At 42.1% G+C, this 20,314-nt stretch overlaps 1 protein-coding gene across 2 annotated transcripts in view; it reads left to right on the top strand.

Moving 5' to 3' along the window:
* The first annotated feature begins 663 nt into the window (after nucleotides 1-663).
* The window catches only part of NUDT9 (nudix hydrolase 9), a 35,074-nt gene continuing 15,423 nt past the window's right edge, over nucleotides 664-20,314 (top strand). The window contains exons 1-6 of one of the 2 annotated variants that reach the window (XM_062199890.1): nucleotides 664-750; nucleotides 2,957-3,196; nucleotides 6,195-6,290; nucleotides 9,876-9,962; nucleotides 16,053-16,164; nucleotides 18,968-19,114. In XM_062199890.1, coding sequence (XP_062055874.1) covers nucleotides 3,000-3,196; nucleotides 6,195-6,290; nucleotides 9,876-9,962; nucleotides 16,053-16,164; nucleotides 18,968-19,114 — 639 coding nt within the window. In that variant the 5' untranslated portion in view covers nucleotides 664-750; nucleotides 2,957-2,999. Of the gene's footprint in view, nucleotides 751-774; nucleotides 1,077-2,956; nucleotides 3,197-6,194; nucleotides 6,291-9,875; nucleotides 9,963-16,052; nucleotides 16,165-18,967; nucleotides 19,115-20,314 lie in introns of those variants that run through there. The other variant, XM_062199889.1, reaches the window with a different exon arrangement.

Here is a 20,314-nt window from a genome sequence, read left to right as displayed (position 1 = left end):
AGGCAGACATCTTAACGGTGGCTGCTGGAGGCCGTGCCAGCGTACAGCCACGTTTTGTGCTGAGGTTAGTTTCCAGAACGGTTGTTAAACTTTGATTAACCTGGACTTCAAGGTAGTCAACGTGTGAATTAGGTACTTAACAAGTTAAACAGTCGTTCCATGAACAAGATCATGAACATAAAAGATGCGAGATTACAAACTGCATTGGACAACCTGGGTTTCCGGCTCTCTCTGGTGGCTTGGCTAATTTCGAGTTTGTCGTACCGGGGTGTTGCCCTCCGCTTCTGCTCAAGACTGTGCGCCTATTTCACAGCGTCTTCACTCCTCCACGGGTCTCCAGGGGCCCCAGCCAACAAAGCTCTATGCACACTGGCAACTGCGGCGAACTGGGTAAAAAAGGAAGCGATACAGGGGTTTCAATTCCCTCCTCGACGTCTCCTTCCCCGACCCACAGTTCCAGCTATGACCAGGACTCGCGTCGGTCTATAACCTCGCCTGTCGTTAAAACACAGGGCTATAATCTTCTCTGAAATACCTTTCCTTAACTTTGCCCTTTTGCAGTTCCTCTCCCCCTACACGTTCGCTTTTCTGTAGCGCGGGCTCCACACCGCTCTGCCTCGGACCCGACGTGCCGGCGCGGACTGGGAAGTCGGCACGACTTTTGCTTTGCGGCGCTGCCGTAAAGCGCCTTCACGCGCTGAGGCCGTCACGGGACCCGGGCGCTGGTCGCTGAAGCTTCACCTGCTGCTGGTCTGGTTTTCATCATCGCCCTGGGGATGGCGTGGGATTGATAGTTTGGGAGGACTCTTGGTTCTGTGTGTGTTTACAGTTAGACGTAGTCACGAGGGTACGGGAGGGCGGCCCGGTCCTAGTGCCCTCAGGTGTTCGGGGGTCCGGGCTGTGGGGAGGGCGAGAGCTGAGTCCCGATAGAGAGCGACTGGGATCCACGAAGCCGCCTGCGGGGCGCTGATGGCCGGACGCTTCCTGGGAAAGGCTCTAGCCACGGTGTCTCTCTCTGTGGCCTTGGCCTCTGTGGTTGTCAGGTCCGCGGGCTGCCGCCGCATCCCAGCGTACAGGTATTTCCCCGACGCCTGGGGTTGGGCAAAGCGGACTCCGGGGGTTTATAGGCGCCTCGCAGTTTTATTTTATTATAATATACATTTTCCAAATGGCTCCAGAACGTTTGATCTTCCTTTAGAGAAAAGTAGTGGCAGGGTCCGTTCTTCACTTCTGATTTTTAAAATTTGGTGTCATCCATAAGCTCCCAACGTTATCACCAGAGTTTAAATGACATTTGTTTGGGGGTGCTGGTGCCCCGTGTGCGTTCGTTCTGGTTAGTAATTAAAAACATTAAAATATATACGTGCATGCATTTTTAAAAAAACTGAGCAGTATAAATGATGTAAAACAAAAAATAAAATAACCATCCCTGTCTCGCCCGCCTCTCTGTTTTCCAGGGTAGGTAATGTGTTTGTTTTTAATATGATATTCGTCTGCCTTTTTTTAATATTTGCTTACTCTAGATAAGTTGAGGGATTTATGGTGCCTCACACTGCCTCCTGCTTCTCATCTCTCCAGCTCGAGTGTTTGTTCTTTGAGTCAGTAAACAGAGCCCTAGGAACATTAGTGTTTCCTTATTTTATAGGTATAAAAAAGCCTTTTGGATGTACAAAATGATAGAGTGAAACTTACATCGTTTCCAGAACTAATCTGCTTGCTTTCTGTCACTTGTTCTTTTACTTTGGTTCCTTTGTCGTTCTGTTACTTTAAAAAAAAAAATTAACTCTGATGATCTAGTTATTTGTTTTGATTAATGTAACTAATAGGCATTTCTTATTGAATTTTGCCTCTTGGTGCTCCATCACCTTGCCTGGAAGGTTCCAGTTGAGGATTGTGTGAGCAGATACCAGATGGACAAGCCGGGAACCTCCCTTTTGTCCCAGGCCTTGGTGTAGTGGTGGAGCAGCTTCTCCTGTTTGTTTTCCTTAATGTGACTTGTAAAATTACTCAGCGTACGTTTCTGCTTGTGCTCTGACACCAGTGTTCTCAGTAGCTGTCCTGGGCTAACTTCTGGTTTCGTGCTGAGTAGGACGATGGAGTGGTTTCTGTGGTTAGCGTCTACTCAGGGCTTCCCTTGCAAGAAAGGCCTCTCTCTACTTTGTTCTGTTCTGATTGTCAGTCAGTATGATTCCACTGACTTCCCATCTTCCTGAAGTTGATTAAAGTCTGTCATTCACTGGTGGAGTCCTGGTTTCTTGCTATGGAGTTTTGTTTCCGTTTGTTGCATGTGCTCTCTGGAAGTCATTAATGGTATTTTTTTGTTGGCAGCCACCAGAGTAATGTAAAGTTGCTTGGCAGTTATTCTTTATTTTTTAATGCTGGAACCCTAGGTGAAGCAGGTGAATTCAGAACCAGATATTGTGTACTTGGCTTGGAAGAAAAAGCCAAGTTAAAGCAACCAATTTGGGTCGAGTCCCTGGTATCTGTTGCAAAGGCTCCTGAGAGAGACAAAAGGAACAGTATCAAAGAATTTTACCACTGTTTAATAATTTAGCAGATCCAGAAATGAGCTACCAAGCTATGAAGAGACAAGGAGCATACTTAAATGATATGACTAAGTGAAAGAAGCCAATCTCCTTCACATAAAGTTATCTTTTATATTTTTATTACTAAATTTTTATAGTAAACTTCCCCTTCCCTAACAGGTAACACAAATGTAATCTTAAATAAGTTTGCTGAGTTGCCTTCAGTGAATAAAATTGAGCTATATTTAAATATTTTTTGTAGTTGAAAATAATCTCTCTCGAATATTGGACCTTTGTACCAAGTGCATCAAATTTGAATTTTCTGACTTTTAAAAGTTCTTGAAATTGAGAAATATGCTTCTGAGTAAGGTTTTTAAATTAGTATATTCTTGGCATTTATGTAAAACATTTTTTTCCTCTCTACCCCCCAGAAGCTCATTTTCATCCTGTTGGATTCATCTTGATTGCAACATCATGTCTGGTTCTAATGGTATCAAAGGAAATTCCCATAACAAGGCCCGAACATCTCCTTACCCAGGTTCAAAAGTTGAACGAAGCCAGGTTCCCAATGAGAAAGTGGGCTGGCTAGTTGAGTGGCAGGACTATAACCCTGTAGAGTACACTGCACTCTCTGTCCTGGCTGGACCCCGGTGGGCAGATCCTCAGATCAGGTGAGCAGATAAACTGACTTTACCAGTCATAAGCCATTTAGACAAAGTGGTGGATGAATTTACAAATTATCATTTTGACTCCTTAAAGTCATTTTTATTTATACTTGCCTTTGTTATAATTTAGTTTCCACATTTACTCGAATTCTTGTCAAAGCTAAACCAGTCATATTTGTTTATTCTTTTAGAAGTTTTAGGAAGGTCCTTTCAAATGCATAAATTATTTTGATTTGAAATCTATTTTGCCATGAAATAACAGCTGGTGGTTTCTGTTTTCATGAGTCCTGTTTGGGTTACCAATAGAATATCTTTTGTGATTATTTCCCGATATAGCTAGACTTGTATTTGAAGTAGTGAAAATATTTTTCAGAAATTTTTCCAGATTAGGATGATGATGAAATTAGATCAATGTGAAAAAACAGACAAGGGATAGATACAAGGGAGAACATGAGAGTCAGTAGGAAGAGAAACTCAAGCCAAAATGTTTTGACTGAATTCATGGAAATTCTGCATTGAATCACACTTTCTGTACCTTTTATTTTTCTTAGCTTTATTGAAGTATAATTTACAAAAATGTGTATATTCAAGGTATAACTACAATTGCATGTTTTGATATATGTTGTGAAATGATTACCACAATCAAAATCGAGGCAGTTAACATCCATCACCTCACATAGTTTTTTTTGTGTGTTTGGTGAGAACATTTAAGAGATACTCTCAGCAAGTTTCAAGGGCATAATATAGTATTGTTAACTGTAGTCACCTGCTATACATTAGATCCTTAGAACTTATTCTTCCTGTATAAGTGAAACCCACGGGGACTTGGGCTTGAACTAGGTCTGATTTCAGAATTCATTCTCTTAACTACTCTGTTCACCTTAGTTCTGGAACACTTTTATAAGTTTGATTTATAATGGGTATGCCTATTGTAAATGATAGTCCTCTCAAAGCATTATTTAGCCTGTTAAGTAAAAAAAAAAGTTGCTGGTTGGATAGATCCAATATTAGTTTATGAGACTGCTGAACTTCACCATGCACTTGATTTGATTTGACCCATGATTTCCTTATTCTATCCAAAGCTGTGTTTGTAACTTTGTGATAGCATTTGGATTTTTAAATAATCATGATAATAACCTATGGATAAATTATTGATTTTAAAGGAGCTCCATTTCCCCCATTTTAGAATGTACATATTTCTGCATCTATTATACATAAACATTATGCACAGTTAAAATTGATAGTGGTTCCAAATGGTTTAAATAGAAGATTGAATACATTTTCTTATTTTTCTTTATTTTAAATAAAATAAATAAAAATAAAAGATTATTTTTTAAGAATTGAATTTCTTTTACCATGTAAGTCAAGCCTTTTTATTAACATTAATGCATCCTTTTTTTTTTTTTTTTTTGACAGGCAGAGTGGATAGTGAGAGAGAGAGAGAGAAAGGTCTTCCTTTTTGCCATTGGTTCACCCTCCAATGGCCGCTGCGGCCGGCACATCGCGCTGATCCGAAGCTAGGAGCCAGGTGCTTCTCCTGGTCTCCCATGCGGGTGCAGGGCCCAAGGACTTGGGCCATCCTCCACTGCCTTCCTGGGCCATAGCAGAGAGCTGGCCTGGAAGAGGGGCAACCGGGATAGAATCCGGTGCCCCAACTGGGACTAGAACCCGGTGTGCTGGCGCCGCAAGGCGGAGGATTAGCCTGTTAAGCCACAGCACCGGCCATTAATGCATCCTTTACAAAGATCTTGAACATTTCTATTATATATTATGTCTCTTTAATCTACATAATTATTATGCAGTGTTTGAATCCTCTGTTTGGAGTTCACCATGATAAAAATATTAATCAGTGTACATTTGAAGAAACTGAAGTTACTTTGGAACAGTAGAAACATCAAGATAGCAGAAGGAATATTATTTTTGAAATCATATGGAAACCAATAATTTCCCTATTGTGCACGCAGACAGTGTAGACTTTTTTTTTCTCTTTTTTTTTTTTTTTTTTTTTGACATGCAGAGTGGACAGTGAGAGAGAGAGAGAGACAGAGAGAAAGGTCTTCCTTTGCCGTTGGTTCACCCTCTAATGGCCGCCGCGGTAGGCGCGCTGCGGCCGGCGCACCGCGCTGTTCCGATGGCAGGAGCCAGGTGCTTCTCCTGGTCTCCCATGGGGTGCAGAGCCCAAACACTTGGGCCATCCTCCACTGCACTCCCTGGCCACAGCAGAGAGCTGGCCTGGAAGAGGGGCAACCGGGACAGGATCGGTGCCCCGACCGGGACTAGAACCCGGTGTGCCGGCGCCGCAAGGCGGAGGATTAGCCTGTTGAGCCACGGCGCCGGCCAGACTTTTTTTTTGTAGCATATGGGAGGAGTTCCAGTTCTTTTTTTTTTTTTTTTTTTTTGACAGGCAGAGTGGACAGTGAGAGAGAGAGACAGAGAGAAAGGTCTTCCTTTTGCCGTTGGTTCACCCTCCAATGGCTGCCACGGTTGGCGCACTGCGGCCGGCGCACTGTGCTGATCCGATGGCAGGAGCCAGGTGCTTCTCCTGGTCTCCCATGGGGTGCAGGGCCCAAGCACTTGGGCCATCCTCCACTGCACTCCCTGGCCACAGCAGCGAGCTGGCCTGGAAGAGGGGCAACTGGGACAGAATCCGGTGCCCCAACCAGGACTAGAACCCGGTGTGCTGGCGCCGCAAGGCGGAGGATTAGCCTATTGAGCCGCGGCGCCGGCCGAGCTCCAGTTCTTTAGCCAGTAATCTTTCTTAGAGAGATTAATATGGTCAATAATAATACACTTCCTTTTGTTGTAAAGTGTTTTGGTTAAAAAGGTTTTTCTTTGCTTAGAACTGTTTTGAAGGTATAAAATGGATTTGTAAGTGAAAACTAGCCCTAAAATTTTTTACTGTTTCAGGGACACTGTTTATTATCAATAACAAATTGACTCACAATATTAAGCTATTTATAGTGTTGATTCATTTCTTAATTTTGCATTGGTATTCTCATTACAGTGAAACTAACTTTTCTCCCAAGTTTAATGAAAAGGATGGGCATGTTGAGAGAAAGAGCCAGAATGGCCTGTATGAGATTCAGAATGGAAGACCTAGGTAGGTATTGGGAATTGAGTCTTTTGTAATAATGGTCTTCAAAATATAGAGAAGTTCACATTTCTGGAGTGCTTGTATGTGTCAGACATTGTCCAAGAGAATTTAGATCTGACTAGCAAACGCCAATGCCAGCTTGCCTGAGGAAAAAGTGGAGTTTATTTTAAGGCTATAGGATTGTCTCAGGGACTCAAAGCATAAATGCTGGTAACTTTTAGAAAGAGTAGAACTGGACATGCAGGACTCTTTTTCACCTCTGCTTTGCTCTATCTGTTGTCTCATTTCTCTCTCTGTAATCAACTTTCTCCACTTCTCAGGTATATTGGTCAGCTTTTCAGTGCTACAACAGATATCTGTGAGAAGCTGACTTTATAAAGAGAAAAGGTTTCGTTAGCTTGCAGTTTCAGGGGTTCAAGTCCTAGACCAGCAAGGCCCATTGGTTTGGCCTTTGATGAGAGTGGCAGTGGTGGAGTGTGGAGCAAGTGAGGAGGAAGGAACACAAGGCAAGCCGGGAAGCTGAGAGAGCTGCTGAGTCCCACTAAGGCTTTTATAACGAACTCTGTCATGAGAACTGCCTTCCAGGGGCATGCCCCTCATGACTTAAGGACCTTCCTCTGCGTCCAACTACTAACAACAGAATTTTCCACCCTCTTAGTACCATTAACTTACTGCTTTGGGGTTTAAACATCAGCATCAGTTTGGAAGCCGACTCTTGCTAAGCTTTAGACTACAGGATAGTATAAAAGTATGTTCTACAATTTTGAGCTTCTACCTTATAGGCTTGGGGATCTGTAAAAATGAATAGTCTCAATTTTGGCTTTGATAATTTGTGTTTGGGGTTATGCAATTACATGGAATAAAATATGGTTGTTAGCTACCCTTCCTCTCCTGTGAATTTGAAAAGAATTGTCAGCTGGTCCAGGTATTTCTGTCTTTGTTTGCAAGTCTTGTGAATCCATTATAAAGTGATATAAAAAGTTACCCTGTTTTGATAACACTCTCAGGGAAGAACAGTATAAAAAGAGATGGCTAAAAGGGTAATTTTGACAAGTTTTAATTTACTTTCATGATACAGCTTTTTTAAATTTTTTTATTTTTTGACAGGCAGAATGGACAGTGGAGAGAGAGACAGAGACAGGGAGAAAGGTCTTCCTTTTGCCATTGGTTCACCGTCCAATGGCCACCGCGGCCAGTGCACTGCAGCCGGCGCATTGCGCTGATCTGAAGCCAGGAGCCAGATGCTTCTCCTGGTCTCCCATGCGGGTGCAGGGCCCAAGGACTTGGGCCATCCTCCACTGCACTCCCGGGCCACAGCAGAGAGCTGGCCTGGAAGAGGGGCAACCGGGACAGAATCCGGTGCCCCAACTGGGACTAGAACCCGGTATACCGGTGCTGCAGGCAGAGGATTAGCCTATTGAACCACGGCGCCAGCCAAGATACAGCTTTTTTTTTTAAAGATTTTTTTATCCTCTCTCTTTGTCTCTACCTCTCTCTGTAACTCTGTTTTTCAAATAAATAAAAATAAATCTTAAAAAAAAAAGAAATTTATTTATTTATTTGAAAGGCAGAGTTACAGAGGCAGAGGCTGAGGTGGAGAGAGAGGCAGAGAGAGATCTTCCATCCACTGATTCATTCCCCTAATGGCTTCAACAGCTGAAGCTGGGCCTGTCTGAAACCAGGAGCCAGGTGCTTCTTCTGGGTCTCCCACGCCAGCACTTGGCCATCTTCCACTGCTTTCCCAGGCCATAACAGAGAGCTGGATTGGAAGTGGAGCAGCTGGGTCTTGAACTGGCACCCAAATGGGATGTCAGCATTGCAGTGGGTGGTTTTACCTGCTGTGCCACAATGCTGGCATGATGACAGCATTATATAGAGATTAGGCTATAATGTAAAGCTGAACATTTAAAGAATTTTGATTAGAATAAAATTGCTCAGTTATGAGTGCTGACGTTTATCTGATACAATTTTTTTAAGATTTGACTTATTTATTTGAGAGGTAGAGTTACAGGCAGAGAGAGGGAAAGACAGAGAAAGGTCTTCTATCTGCTGGTTCACTCCCCAGATGGTCCCAACTACCAAGCTGGGCCTATCCAAAGCCAGGAGCCAGGAGCTTCCCTTGGATCTCCCACGTGGGTGCTGGGGCCATCCCCAACTACTTTCCCAGGCCATAGTGGAAAGCTAGATCAGAGGAGGAGTAGCTGGGACACAACCGGCACCCATATGGGATGCTGGCACTCCAGGTGGAGGTTTAACCCACTATGCCACAGTGCCGGCCCCCGCTGATACACATTTTTTTTTTTAGTTTTTGACAGGCAGAGTGGACAGTGAGAGAGAGACAGAGAGAAAGGTCTTCCTTTTTGCCGTTGGTTCACCCTCCAATGGCCGCCGCGGTAGGCGCGCTGCGGCCGGCGCACTGCGCTGTTCCGATGGCAGGAGCCAGGTGCTTCTCCTGGTCTCCCGTTGGGTGCAGGGCCCAAGCACTTGGGCCATCCTCCACTGCACTCCCTGGCCACAGCAGAGAGCTGGCCTGGAAGAGGGGCAACCGGGACAGGATCGGTGCCCCGACCGGGACTAGAACCCGGTGTGCTGGCGCCGCAAGGCGGAGGATTAGCCTATTGAGCCGCGGCGCCGGCCTGATACACATTTTAATGCTGGTTGTGGCATAAGTTTAAATAATAAGTTGGTATTTTTATAAAGTGAGATTTTATTATGCTTGAAATCTGTGAAATAGTAATACTAATGCTTTATATGCTATAAAATACATATATTAATTGATAATAAAAATACAAAATCCATTGAGAGAAAATATAACAAAATGTAGCAAAAATTGCCTTAATGAGAAAGTGGAATAGGAGGAGGTGAAAGGGAAGTGAAGTGTGGATATTCTGAAAGATGGAGAGAGAGATGATAGGTACAGAGATAGATGATAAGGTAACAGAGAATTCTAAGTGTCCAGTAAGGTTCTAATTTGAATTGGGGAATATAAGTGAAAATGGAAACAAATTCTTTTATTGTAGAACCATTTTGGAAATGAGATCTTCCTCCTGGATAATGCCCGTAGCTTGAAACATGCACAGAAGAAGAATGGAGTAATAGAGTAATAGTATAATGAACTGGGAGATTTTAGTGCCAGATGTGTGGTAGTGCCACTAGATTTGTGAGGGCGTATTTCCCTCTTAATGTTTGCACTATCTTTTGGGCTGTAGCAAGCTGGATTCAAGAAGATGAATAGGGGCCGGCATTGTGGTGCAGTGGGTTAAGCCTGTGTCGCAGGCGGCTTATGAGCTCTGAATCCTGGCTGCTCTGCTTCTGATCAAGCTCCCTGCTAATGCAACCAAGGAAAGCAGTAGAAGATGGCCCAAGTGGCTGGGCTCCTTCCACCCATGTGGGAGACGAGGATGAAGTTCCAGGCTCCTGGCTTTAGCCAGGCCCATCCCTGGTCATTGCAGCCATTTGGAGAATGAACCAGCTGATGGAAGATCTCTGTCTTTCCCTCTTCTCTATCTCTCAGCCTTTCAAATATAAATAAGATAACTTTTTAAAAAAGAAAGCAAACACATATAATTGATTTTATTATTTTTTTTCTAGAAATCCTGCAGGACGGACAGGATTGGTTGGCCGGGGGCTTTTGGGGCGATGGGGCCCAAATCATGCTGCAGATCCCATCATAACCAGGTAAAACCCAATAAAATATTTCAGTAACACATAGCTGAGTGACTGGAAAAACAGATTGTAGGTCTGTGTGTGTGTGTGTATGCTTATGTGTTTGTATATACACATATTTATATGTGTATTTATGTATGCAGATATATATTAATACACATATATCCTTGTGTATGTATATATGGATATATAAAGTATATTTGGAAAGACTACATAAAATTGCAATAAAGTTACATCAATATAAGACTGTAGTGTTGTTACATTGTTGTGGGGTAGGTTGGACCTAAATTAATTTCCCAGACTCTTGCCTTTTACTTAGAGAATTCTAAGTACAGGCCCAAACATGGTATGCAGTGTTATAAACTTTATTTACAAAATGAGAAAAATACATAGGCTCATTAGAGCTTTATTTAGGGAAAGTGGGCTAAGTAAAGGAAATTACCATACCTTGCTCTGCTCATCCTGAGTCCATGAGGAAGAGAAAGTGAATTTCTGTTTTACCTTACTTTTTATGAGTTTAGAAAAACGAAAGTGTTTATATGGGACCATCATGGATAAGAGGAAATACTTCTTGGGGCGGGGTCTCCTGATTGACAGGTAGCTGAACATGGCAACACAGAGCAAAGGAGGTGCAGCTTCCAGCTCATGAACTTAAAATTATCTATATAAGCTTTCCCACATCGATATGAGTAGGTTAGAAATTATGTAAAGGAAGTTAATTCACCAGATATTTATTTGGCCTCTATTTTTTGTCAGCATTGGGTAGGTCCTTTGGAGGAGATAAAAAGTGTAAGAATCCAATGTTTGAGGTCCCTGTCATTGAAGACCTATGTTTTCATTTGCAAAGTAAAATATATGAAAACTTGAAATAAGAAAACAAATCTAATATGATTAAGTAACAGGAATGATACAGGATGCAGAGGAAAGTTGGATGTGGGTCATGACCATGGTGAACTGGAAAACCCAAGAATGATATTATAAAGGAGGTAGATTTGAGCCCAACTTGAATTTTGTGTGAAAAGAAGAGGCCTAATAAAATCGTTTGTAGTAGTGTGTGTTTGATTCAGGGCAAGAAAAAGACCAATTTGTTTTGAACAGAGACTCTTGTAGGGAATAGGGGATGATAACTTTTGTGTAATTCTGTTGTGGGGAATATTAAATGGTGGAGTTAAGGAGTGGTATCCTCTTCCTGAGGCAGAGCAATCTGGCAATCCAGATCCTATTTGGAAGGTCCTTTTTTGAGCATGAATCAGAATAAAGAAGGTAGCTGAACCTAATGTTTAGATGGATTTTGGCGTCACCAATCTCCAATGCAGTTGGCGTATTCTGTCATATCTATCCTTTTTCCTCTTAATTTTTTACTTCTAGGATTTGTTCACTGACCCAACTGCCTCTCCACATGAAAATAATGCTTTGTTTCTGAAATAGTGCAAAATCCCTCAATATTGCTACTTCTTAAATTTTAATATTTTGGAGGCCTTCCTTTCTACAAGGAGAACCCCCTCCTGCAAATCTGGGATATAATAAAGATTTGATAATTTAACTCTAGGAAGACACCTTATTTTCCTTAAATTTTTTCCCAAGAAACCTTTTATTTAAGGAATACAACCTTCATGCTTTTCATACATACAACTTTAGGAGTATAGTGATTCTTTCCACTGTACCCATCCTCCAACCCAGACTCCCACCCCTTTTCCTCCTCTCTCTCCTATTTCCATTCTTATTTTTTACTAAGATCTGTTTTCAATTAGCTATATACACATATGATTAACTCTACTAAGAGTTCAACAAATTGTATGAAAAAAGAAACTTTCTCAACAGTCAGACAAAGGCTGTTCAAAGTCATTGCATCTTGAAGTGTTAATTTCACTTCTATGGATTATCTTTTAGGTGCTCCATTAGTTATCACAGATCAGGGAGTACATATGGTATTTTTCCTTTTGGGACTTCTTTCTTCCTTCCTTCCTTCCTTCCCTCCTTCCTTCCTTCCTTCCTTCCTTCCTTCCTTCCTTCCTTCCTTCCCTCCTTCCCTCCTTCCCTCCTTCCCTCCCTCCCTCCCTCCCTCCCTCCCTCCCTCCCTCCCTCCCTCCCTCCTTCCTTCCTTCCTTCCTTCCTTCCTTCCTTCCTTCCTTCCTTCCTTCCTTCCTTTTTTTTTGACAGGCAGAGTGGACGGTGAGAGAGAGAGAGACAGAGAGAAGGGTCTTCCTTTGCCGTTGGTTCACCCTCCAATGGCCGCTGTGGCCTGTGTGCTGCACTGATCCGAAGGCAGGAGCCAGGTGCTTCTCCTGGTCTCCCATGCGGGTGCAGGGCCCAAGGACTTGGGCCATCCTCCACTGCACTCCCGGACCATAGCAGAGAGCTGGCCTGGAAGAGGGGCAACCGGGACAGAATCCAGAGCCCTGACTGGGACTAGAACCCGGAGTGCTGGCGCCACAAGGCGGAGGATTAGCCTGATGAGCCATGGCGCCGGCATGGACTAGCTTATTTCACTGAGTATGGTATCTTCCAGTTTCATCCATTTTGTTGCAAATGACAGGATTTAAAAAAAATTTTTTTCCCACTGTGTAGTATTCTATGATGTATATATCCCGTAACTACCTTTATCCAGTCTTCAGTTGATGGGCATTTGGGTTGATTCCATATCTTAGCTATTGAGAATTGAGCTGCAATAAACATGGGGTACACATAAATTTCATATGCTGATTTCATTTCTCTTGGGTAAATTCCCAGGAGTGGGATGGGTGGGTCATATGATAGGTCTATATTCAGATTTCTGAGGTATCTGCATACTGTCTGTCTGTCTTTCTTTCTTTCTTTCTTTCTTTCTTTCTTTTTTTTTTTTTTTTTTTGCCAGGCAGAGTGGACAGTGAGAGAGAGAGAAAGGTCTTCCTTTTTGCCATTGGTTCACCCTCCAATGGCTTCCGCGGCCGGCGCGCTGTGGCCGGTGCATTGCGCTGATCCGAAGCCAGGAGCCAGGTGCTTCTCCTGGTCTCCCATGTGGGTGCAGGGCCCAAGGACTTGGGCCATCCTCCACTGCCTTTCCGGGCCACAGCAGAGAGCTGGCCTGGAAGAGGGGCAACCAGGACAGAATCCGGCGCCCCGACTGGGACTAGAACCCGGGGTGCTGGCACCGCAGGCGGAGGATTAGCCTATTGAGCTGCAGCACTGGCCTTGCATACTGTCTTTCACAGTGGCTGTACCAGTTGACATCCCCACCAACAGTGGATTAGGGTACCTTTCCCCCACATTCTTGGGAGCATTTGTTTTTTGTTGATTTCTGTATAAAAGCTATTCTGACAGAGGTAAGGTGAAACCACATAGTGGTTTTGATTTGCATTTCTCTGATAGCTAGTGATCCTGAGCATTTTTTCAAGTGCTTTTTGGCCATTTGGTTTCCTCTTTTGAAAAATGCCCATTTTGGGGCTGGCTATGGCGCAGCAGGTTAAAACTGGCCTGAAGTGCCGACATGCCATATGGACGCCGGTTCTACTCCCAGCTGCTCTTCTTCTGATCCAGCTATCTGCAGTGGCCTGGGAAAGCAGTAGAAGATGGCCTAAGTCCTTGGGCCCCTGCACCCATGTGGGAGACCTGGAGAAAGCTCCTGGCTCCTGGCTTTGGATCGGCGCAGCTCCAGCTGTTGCGGCCATCTGGGGAGTGAACCAGTGGATGGAAGACCTCTCTCTGTGTCTCTATGCCTCTTTGTAACTCTGTCTTTCAAATAAATAACATAAATCTTAAAAAAGAAGAAAAAAAAGAGAAAAAAAAGAAAAAAGCCCATTTAAGTCCTTTGCCATTTCTTAACTGGGCTGTTTGTTTTGTTGTTGTTGAGTTTCTTGAGCTCTTTATATATTCTGGTTGTTAATCCTTTATCAGTTGCATAATTCACAAATAATGTCTCCCATTCTGTCAGTTGCCTTTTCACTTTGCTGAATGTTTCTTTGTGGTACAGAAGCTTCTCAATTTGATGTAATCCCATTTGTGAAGTTTGGCTTTGATTGCCTGTGCCTATGGGGTCTTTTCCAGAATTCTTTGCGTATGCTAATGTCTTGCAAGGTTTCCCCAATGTTGTCTAATAATTTGATGGTATTGGGTTATAGATTTAGGTCTTTAATCCATGTTGAGTGGATTTTTGTGTAAGGTATAAGGTGGGGTCTTGCTTCATACTTCTTGCATGTGGAGATCCAGTTTTCCTAGCATTATTTGTTGAAGAGATTGTTCTTGTTCCAGGGATTGATTTTAGTTCCTTTGTCAAAGATAAATTAGTTGTAGATATATGGGTTGATTTCTGGCGTTTCTTTTTTTTCCATTGTTCTATCTATCTGTTTTTGTGCCAGTACCAGGCTGTTTTGATTATTGCTGCCCTGTAGTATGTCTTTTTTTTTTTTTATTAAATTTTTATTTAATTGTAGTATGTCTTGAAATCTGTTATGATAATGCCTTCAGCTTTATTTTTGTTGTACAAGATTGCTTTAGCTATTTGGAGTCTCATGCGTTTCCATATGAATTTCAGCATCATTTTTTCTATATCTGAGAAGAATGTCCTTAGTGTTTTGATTAGTATCACATTGAATCTGTCAGTTGCTTATGGTAGTATGGATATTTTGAGGATATTAATTCTTTGGCCCATGAACATGGATGATGTTTCCTCTTTGTGTGTCCTTTTGACTACAATGTGTGGTGATAAAGATCTTCTCTGGTCATGTCTGTTAGGAGTTCTATATGTTTCCTGTATTTACATATCCATTTCTTTCTCCAAATTAGGCAAGTTTTCTGTAAATCTTTCACTAGGAATGTCTTCTAATCCATTCTCTCTTTCCATGCATTTAAGAACTCCTCTAAGACCCGTATGTTGAGTTTGATATTATCTCAAATCTCCGACACTGTTTTTTAGTTTTTTAATTCTTTTGTTTTTATCTGACTATAAAATTTGCAGAGATTTTTCTTCTAACTTGGATATTCTTTCTTCTGCCTCAATGAGGTTGTTGTTAAGGCTTCCCACCACATTTTTTTAATTTGTTCTATTGAATTCTTCATTTCTAATATTTTGTTTTGATTTCTCTTTAAAGTCTTAATTTCATGGGAAAATTTTTCATTCATGTCATGTGTGGATATGTATAGCATTTGTCATGTATCTGACACTGCTCTTGGTGCCTTAATACATTTATCCATTTAATGATTATTGATTTGTGTATTCTGAAGTTAACATTGCCTTGATACTTTTTACAAAACCATGTGCAATTGAATGCAAAATATAAAATTAAAGGGTAGAATGAGATTTTTTTCACTTCTCATTAGAAGTGGAAAGTTTTTGACATCAACAGAAACTGTACCATATGGTTTCTTATACTTTGTTTTTTTTTTTTTTTAATATTTGTTTAGTTATTTGAAAGTTGGAGTTACACAGAGAGAGAAGAAGAGGCAGAGAGAGAGAGAGAGGTCTTCCTGCTGGTTCACTCCTCTAAATGTCTGCAACGGCTGGAGCTGTGTTGATCCTAAGACAGGAGCCAGGAGCTTCCTCTGAGTCTCCCACGGGTGCAGGTGGCCAAGGACTTGGGCCATCTTCTACTACTGTCCCAGGCCACTGCAGAGAGCTAGATAGGAAGTGGAGCAGCCAGGACTTGACCTGGTACCCATATGGGATACCTGCACTGTGGATGGCGGCTTTACCTACTACACCACAGCACCAGCCTCTAGTTTCTTATACTTGATAACACATTGTGAACTGTTAAAAGCAGGTATTACCAGGTCTTTTTCACCACCTGCAGTTTTTAAAGAGGATCCTTGAACTTTTCTTTTTTTAAACTTTTATAATCTTCCTTTAAATTCTGTTATGTTTTTCAACTTCTTTTTTTGATGGTACTTTTAAGTCGTAAAAATTGTTTATGTCTTTAATTTTAAGTATGGAGAGTACAGTAATACAATATCCTTTATGTAAAACAGACATTTGTCCTGATTTGTGATGATGCTAAATATAAATTATTTCTAATAAAAATCTATAGATAACTCTTAAAATGAAAAATATGTTGATAATTGTCACAAGCTTGAGGTAGGACCTTGATCTTTGTTCTAAATAAGTTATGATTTTAACATTACCATTCACAGGTGGAAAAAGGATAGCAGTGGAAATAAAATCACCCATCCTGTTTCTGGGAAACCCATCTTACAGTTTGTTGCAATAAAAAGGAAAGACTGTGGAGAATGGGCAATCCCAGGGGTGAGTATTAAACTTGATGTTTTAAGTTCTTTTTACCTATGTTATTTACTTTATGCTTGGTTATTGTGTGTGGATGTTTTCTCCTCCACTTGTCCTCCTTTCTTCCCTACTATTACAGAATTCTTTTGTTTTTCATTGCTACAGTGAAATGTCATTGTCAATAGGTTTAGGATCATACAAGGCTGTTAGAATCTGGGTCTAATTTTTTTTTTTTGGACAGGCAGAGTTAGTGAGTGAGAGAGTCAGAGAGAAAGGTCTTCCTTCCATTGGTTCACCCCCAAAATGGCCGCTACGGCCGTTGCGCTGTGGCTGGCTTGCCACGCTGTTCCAAAGCCAGGAGCCAGGTGCTTCCTTCTGGTCTCCCACGCAGGTGCAGAGTGCAAGGACTTGGGCCATCCTCCACTGCCTTCCTGGGCCACAGCAGGGAGCTGGACTGGAAGAGGAGTGACCAGGACAGAACCCAGCTCCCCAACCGGGACTAGAACCTAGAGTGCCGGCACCGCAGGCGGAGGATTAGCCTAGTGAGCTGCAGCACTGGCCATCGGTCTAATTTTTATACTTTTTGGAAAAAAGATGGATGTTGGAGTTAGATCAAGGCTTGTGTTCTGGCCCTTCCCCTGGGATGACTCTGAGTTCCAGCCATCCTCTTTCAAATAAGCAAAATCACATCTACCTCACAGGAATCCTAGAGATAGCATGTGAGCACCTTATTTGTGTTAGGTCTTTTTTTTTTTTTTTGGACAGGCAGAGTTAGACAGTGAGAGAGAGAGAGACAGAAAGATCTTCCTTCTGTTGGCTTACCCCCTAAATGGCCGCTACGGCTGGCGCGCTGTGCTGATCTGAAGCCAGGAGCCAGGTGCTTCTTCCTGGTCTCCCATGCAGATACAGGGCCCAAGCACTTGGGCCATCCTCCACTGACTTCCTGGGCCACAGCAGAGAGCTGGACTGGAAGAGGAGTAACCAGGACAGAATCTGGCACCCTGACCAAGACTAGAACCTGGGGTGCCGGCGCCGCAGGCGGAGGATTAGCCAAGTGAGTTGTGGTGCCGGCCTTGTGTTAGGTCTTATCTTAGAATTCAACCCTCATTGCAAGCCCAGAGTAGTATTTTAAGCTTTTTTATTGTTGTTGAATTTTGGTAACTTTAGACATAATAAAATGTCTAAAATTATTGCTCTACAGTTTTGAAATTTTTCATAGTATCATCAAGAAGAATGTACTTCTCTTGATCTGTAGTTTGAATATATGCCAGCATTATATCTGAAGTGTCCTTTTAACATGTGTGTATATGTGGTTGAGATCTGTGTGTATAGATAATTTTTTATTTTAATTTGAGAGGTAGAGACTAGTGAGAGTGCTTCCATCTGCTGGTTGACTTCCAGATTGCTGCTGTAGCTGGGACTGTGCTGGGATCAGAGCCAGGAACAGTCCAAGTCTCTCACGTGGGTAGCAGGAATCCAGTTATTTGAAGCATCATTTGCTGCCTCCCAAGGTCTACATTAGCAGAAGATAGAGTCAGATGCTGGGGATTGAGCCCAGGTACTCTTGATATGGGACAAGAGCATTTTAACCTATGTCTTAACTACTAGGTTAAAATCTTGGAGCTTGAGGATTTTGTATTTTATGCTTTATTATGAAATAGTGATAGTTTGGTGGGAGGATGACTCTTTATAAATACCCTGCTATCTGTAAGATTTTTTTTCCTTGTAAGAAGAAAATGGACTAGAATTAGCTTGGGCTAATTATTATGCACTAAATAATCAAACTTCACTTGTGCTGAATGCATTTCTGAAATAATGATTTCTTTATAGAATATAATATATTTTTTTTTATTTGACAGGTAGAGTTATAGACAGTGAGAGAGAGAGGCAGAGAGAAAGGTCCTCCTTCCGTTGGTTCACTCCCCAAATGGCCGCTATGGCCGGCGCTGCGCCAATCCAAAGCCAGGAGCCAGGTACCCCCTGCTGGTCTCCCACTCAGGTGTATAGAATATAATATTTTTATTGTCATTATAAATTCTGATCAGGCAGAGAGCTGCTTTCTGCACCACTCTTGAGAATTATTAATCTAATCAATATATTTACATATTTCCTTTTTGTCAGTTAATATGATAGATACAGAGTGTACAACAGAACAGCATAAACAAAAATCTGTGTTTTGGTATTCATATTCCAATGGGAGAGACAGATACTTTAAGGTGAATGTATTAAATATGTTGTATGTTTGAAGGGGATAAATATTAAAAATACTAGAGGTAGGTAGGAGACCTATTTAGGAAGTATTTAAAGACTCACAATTTTTAGATAGGATAGTTAAGAGAAGGCCTCCATGAGGAGTTGACATTTGAATAGAAATCTGAAGGAAGTGAATGAATGAACCATGTGGATACCTTCAGAAAAGTATTGTGGACAAAGGTGATAGTAGCTGCAGAGGCCCACAGGTAGGAGTATGGCATGTCCTGGGAATGTTGAAGATGTCCGTGTGGATGGGATGGAATGAACAATGGGAGAAAAATTGATCTACTTTGTTCTTTGTTGCCTCCAGGCCTTCTTTTTCTAGTTTCAACTTGGAAAGTACATGGAAATGAGTTTGATTGGCTCACTTTTCCACCCTAGACCCATCACTGTGGCCAGTTGTATGATGTATTATTATTGGCTGCTTCTACTAGAAATAAGTGATTTGGAGAAGAAAATATCACGGAGAAATAAGGATCACTATTATGGGCAGATAGAATAACTGAAGCACTCAATAAGTATTGGTTTAATGAATCAAAACTTTTTACTTTTTAAAAAATCTGACTCTTAGGGCATGGTGGACCCAGGAGAGAAGATTAGTGCCGCACTGAAAAGAGAATTTGGTGAGGAAGCTCTCAACTCCTTACAGAAATCCAGTGCTGAAAAGAGAGAAATAGAGAAACAGTTGCACAGACTCTTCAGCCAGGATCATCTGGTGGTAAGAAATGGTGGTTCCTAGAAGGAATTCGGTCCTATGGATTATTGAAAATGACTTCCCAGTTCACCAGGAAATCTGATACATCCTTCCCTAAATAAAGTGGAATTCCATATTCACAAAAGCAACTTAAATTATAGATCTTTATTTAAATAGATTTCAATTTGAAATTTTATAGCCCAACTTTAGGTCAATTATATCTTTACTTTTTTCACTTAGTTTTTCTTTAGACTAGATGTGAATTACTGTGATAAACAAGGTACTTCCTGAGTACTAGCCAACAGAAAACCGGTTTTTAGCAGAGAAGTGAGTTCAGCTCTTCTTGAGCAACTATTTACTTCCTCTCCCCTCCCCTCTCTTCCCTTCCACTCCCCCCCCCCCCCCTTTTAAAGATCTGTTTGTTTATTTGAAAGGCGGAGTTACGGAGAGGGAGAGGCAGAGAGAGAGTCGTCCATCCACTGGTTCACTCCTCAGATGGCCTCAATGGCCAGGCCTAGGCCAGGCTGAAGCCAGGAGCTACGAGCTTCCGCTGCTTTCCCAGGCACATTAGTAGAAAGCTGAATCAGAAGTGGAGCAGTCTGTACTCGAACCAGTGCCCATGTGGGATGTTGGTGTTGCAGGTGGTGGTGGCTTTACCTGCTATGCCACAGCACTGGCCCCACGTTTTAAATTATGTGATACAGAACTTTTCTGGTTGATAACCATTTAACTCTGGCAACTTTTTTATCTATACACTCAGTGGTGTTTAAAAAAAAAATTTGTAATGTGCACTAATAATAAGGAAATGAATAGGGGCCGGTGCTGTGGCATAGTGGGTAAAGCTGCTGCCTGTGGTGCCAGCATCTCATATGGATGCCAGTTTGTGTCCCAGCTGTTGCACTTTTTCTTTTTTTTAAAGATTTACTTATTGAGAGGCAGAATTACAGACAGAAAGAGAGGGAGAGACAGAGAAAGGTCTTCCATCTGCTGGTTCACTCCAAAAATGGCTAGATCCAAAGCCAGGAGCCAGGAGCTTCTTCTGGGTCTCCCATGTTGGGTGCAGGGGGCCAAGGACTTGGGCTATCTTTTACTACTCTCCCAGGCCATTGTTGTACCTGAGCAAGTACAAACAGAGGAGCAACACACAATGATAAAATTTGATATTGCCGATGGTAGAGAATGGGCTCATGCCCTAAAGAACTCTCTCTCTCTTTTTTTTTTTTT

The sequence above is a fragment of the Lepus europaeus genome, chromosome 8 (assembly GCF_033115175.1).
Source record: "Lepus europaeus isolate LE1 chromosome 8, mLepTim1.pri, whole genome shotgun sequence".
Classification (NCBI taxonomy): Eukaryota; Metazoa; Chordata; class Mammalia; order Lagomorpha; family Leporidae; genus Lepus; species Lepus europaeus.
Note: the sequence above shows the minus strand (reverse complement) of the source record. Positions and strands in the feature narration are given on the sequence as shown.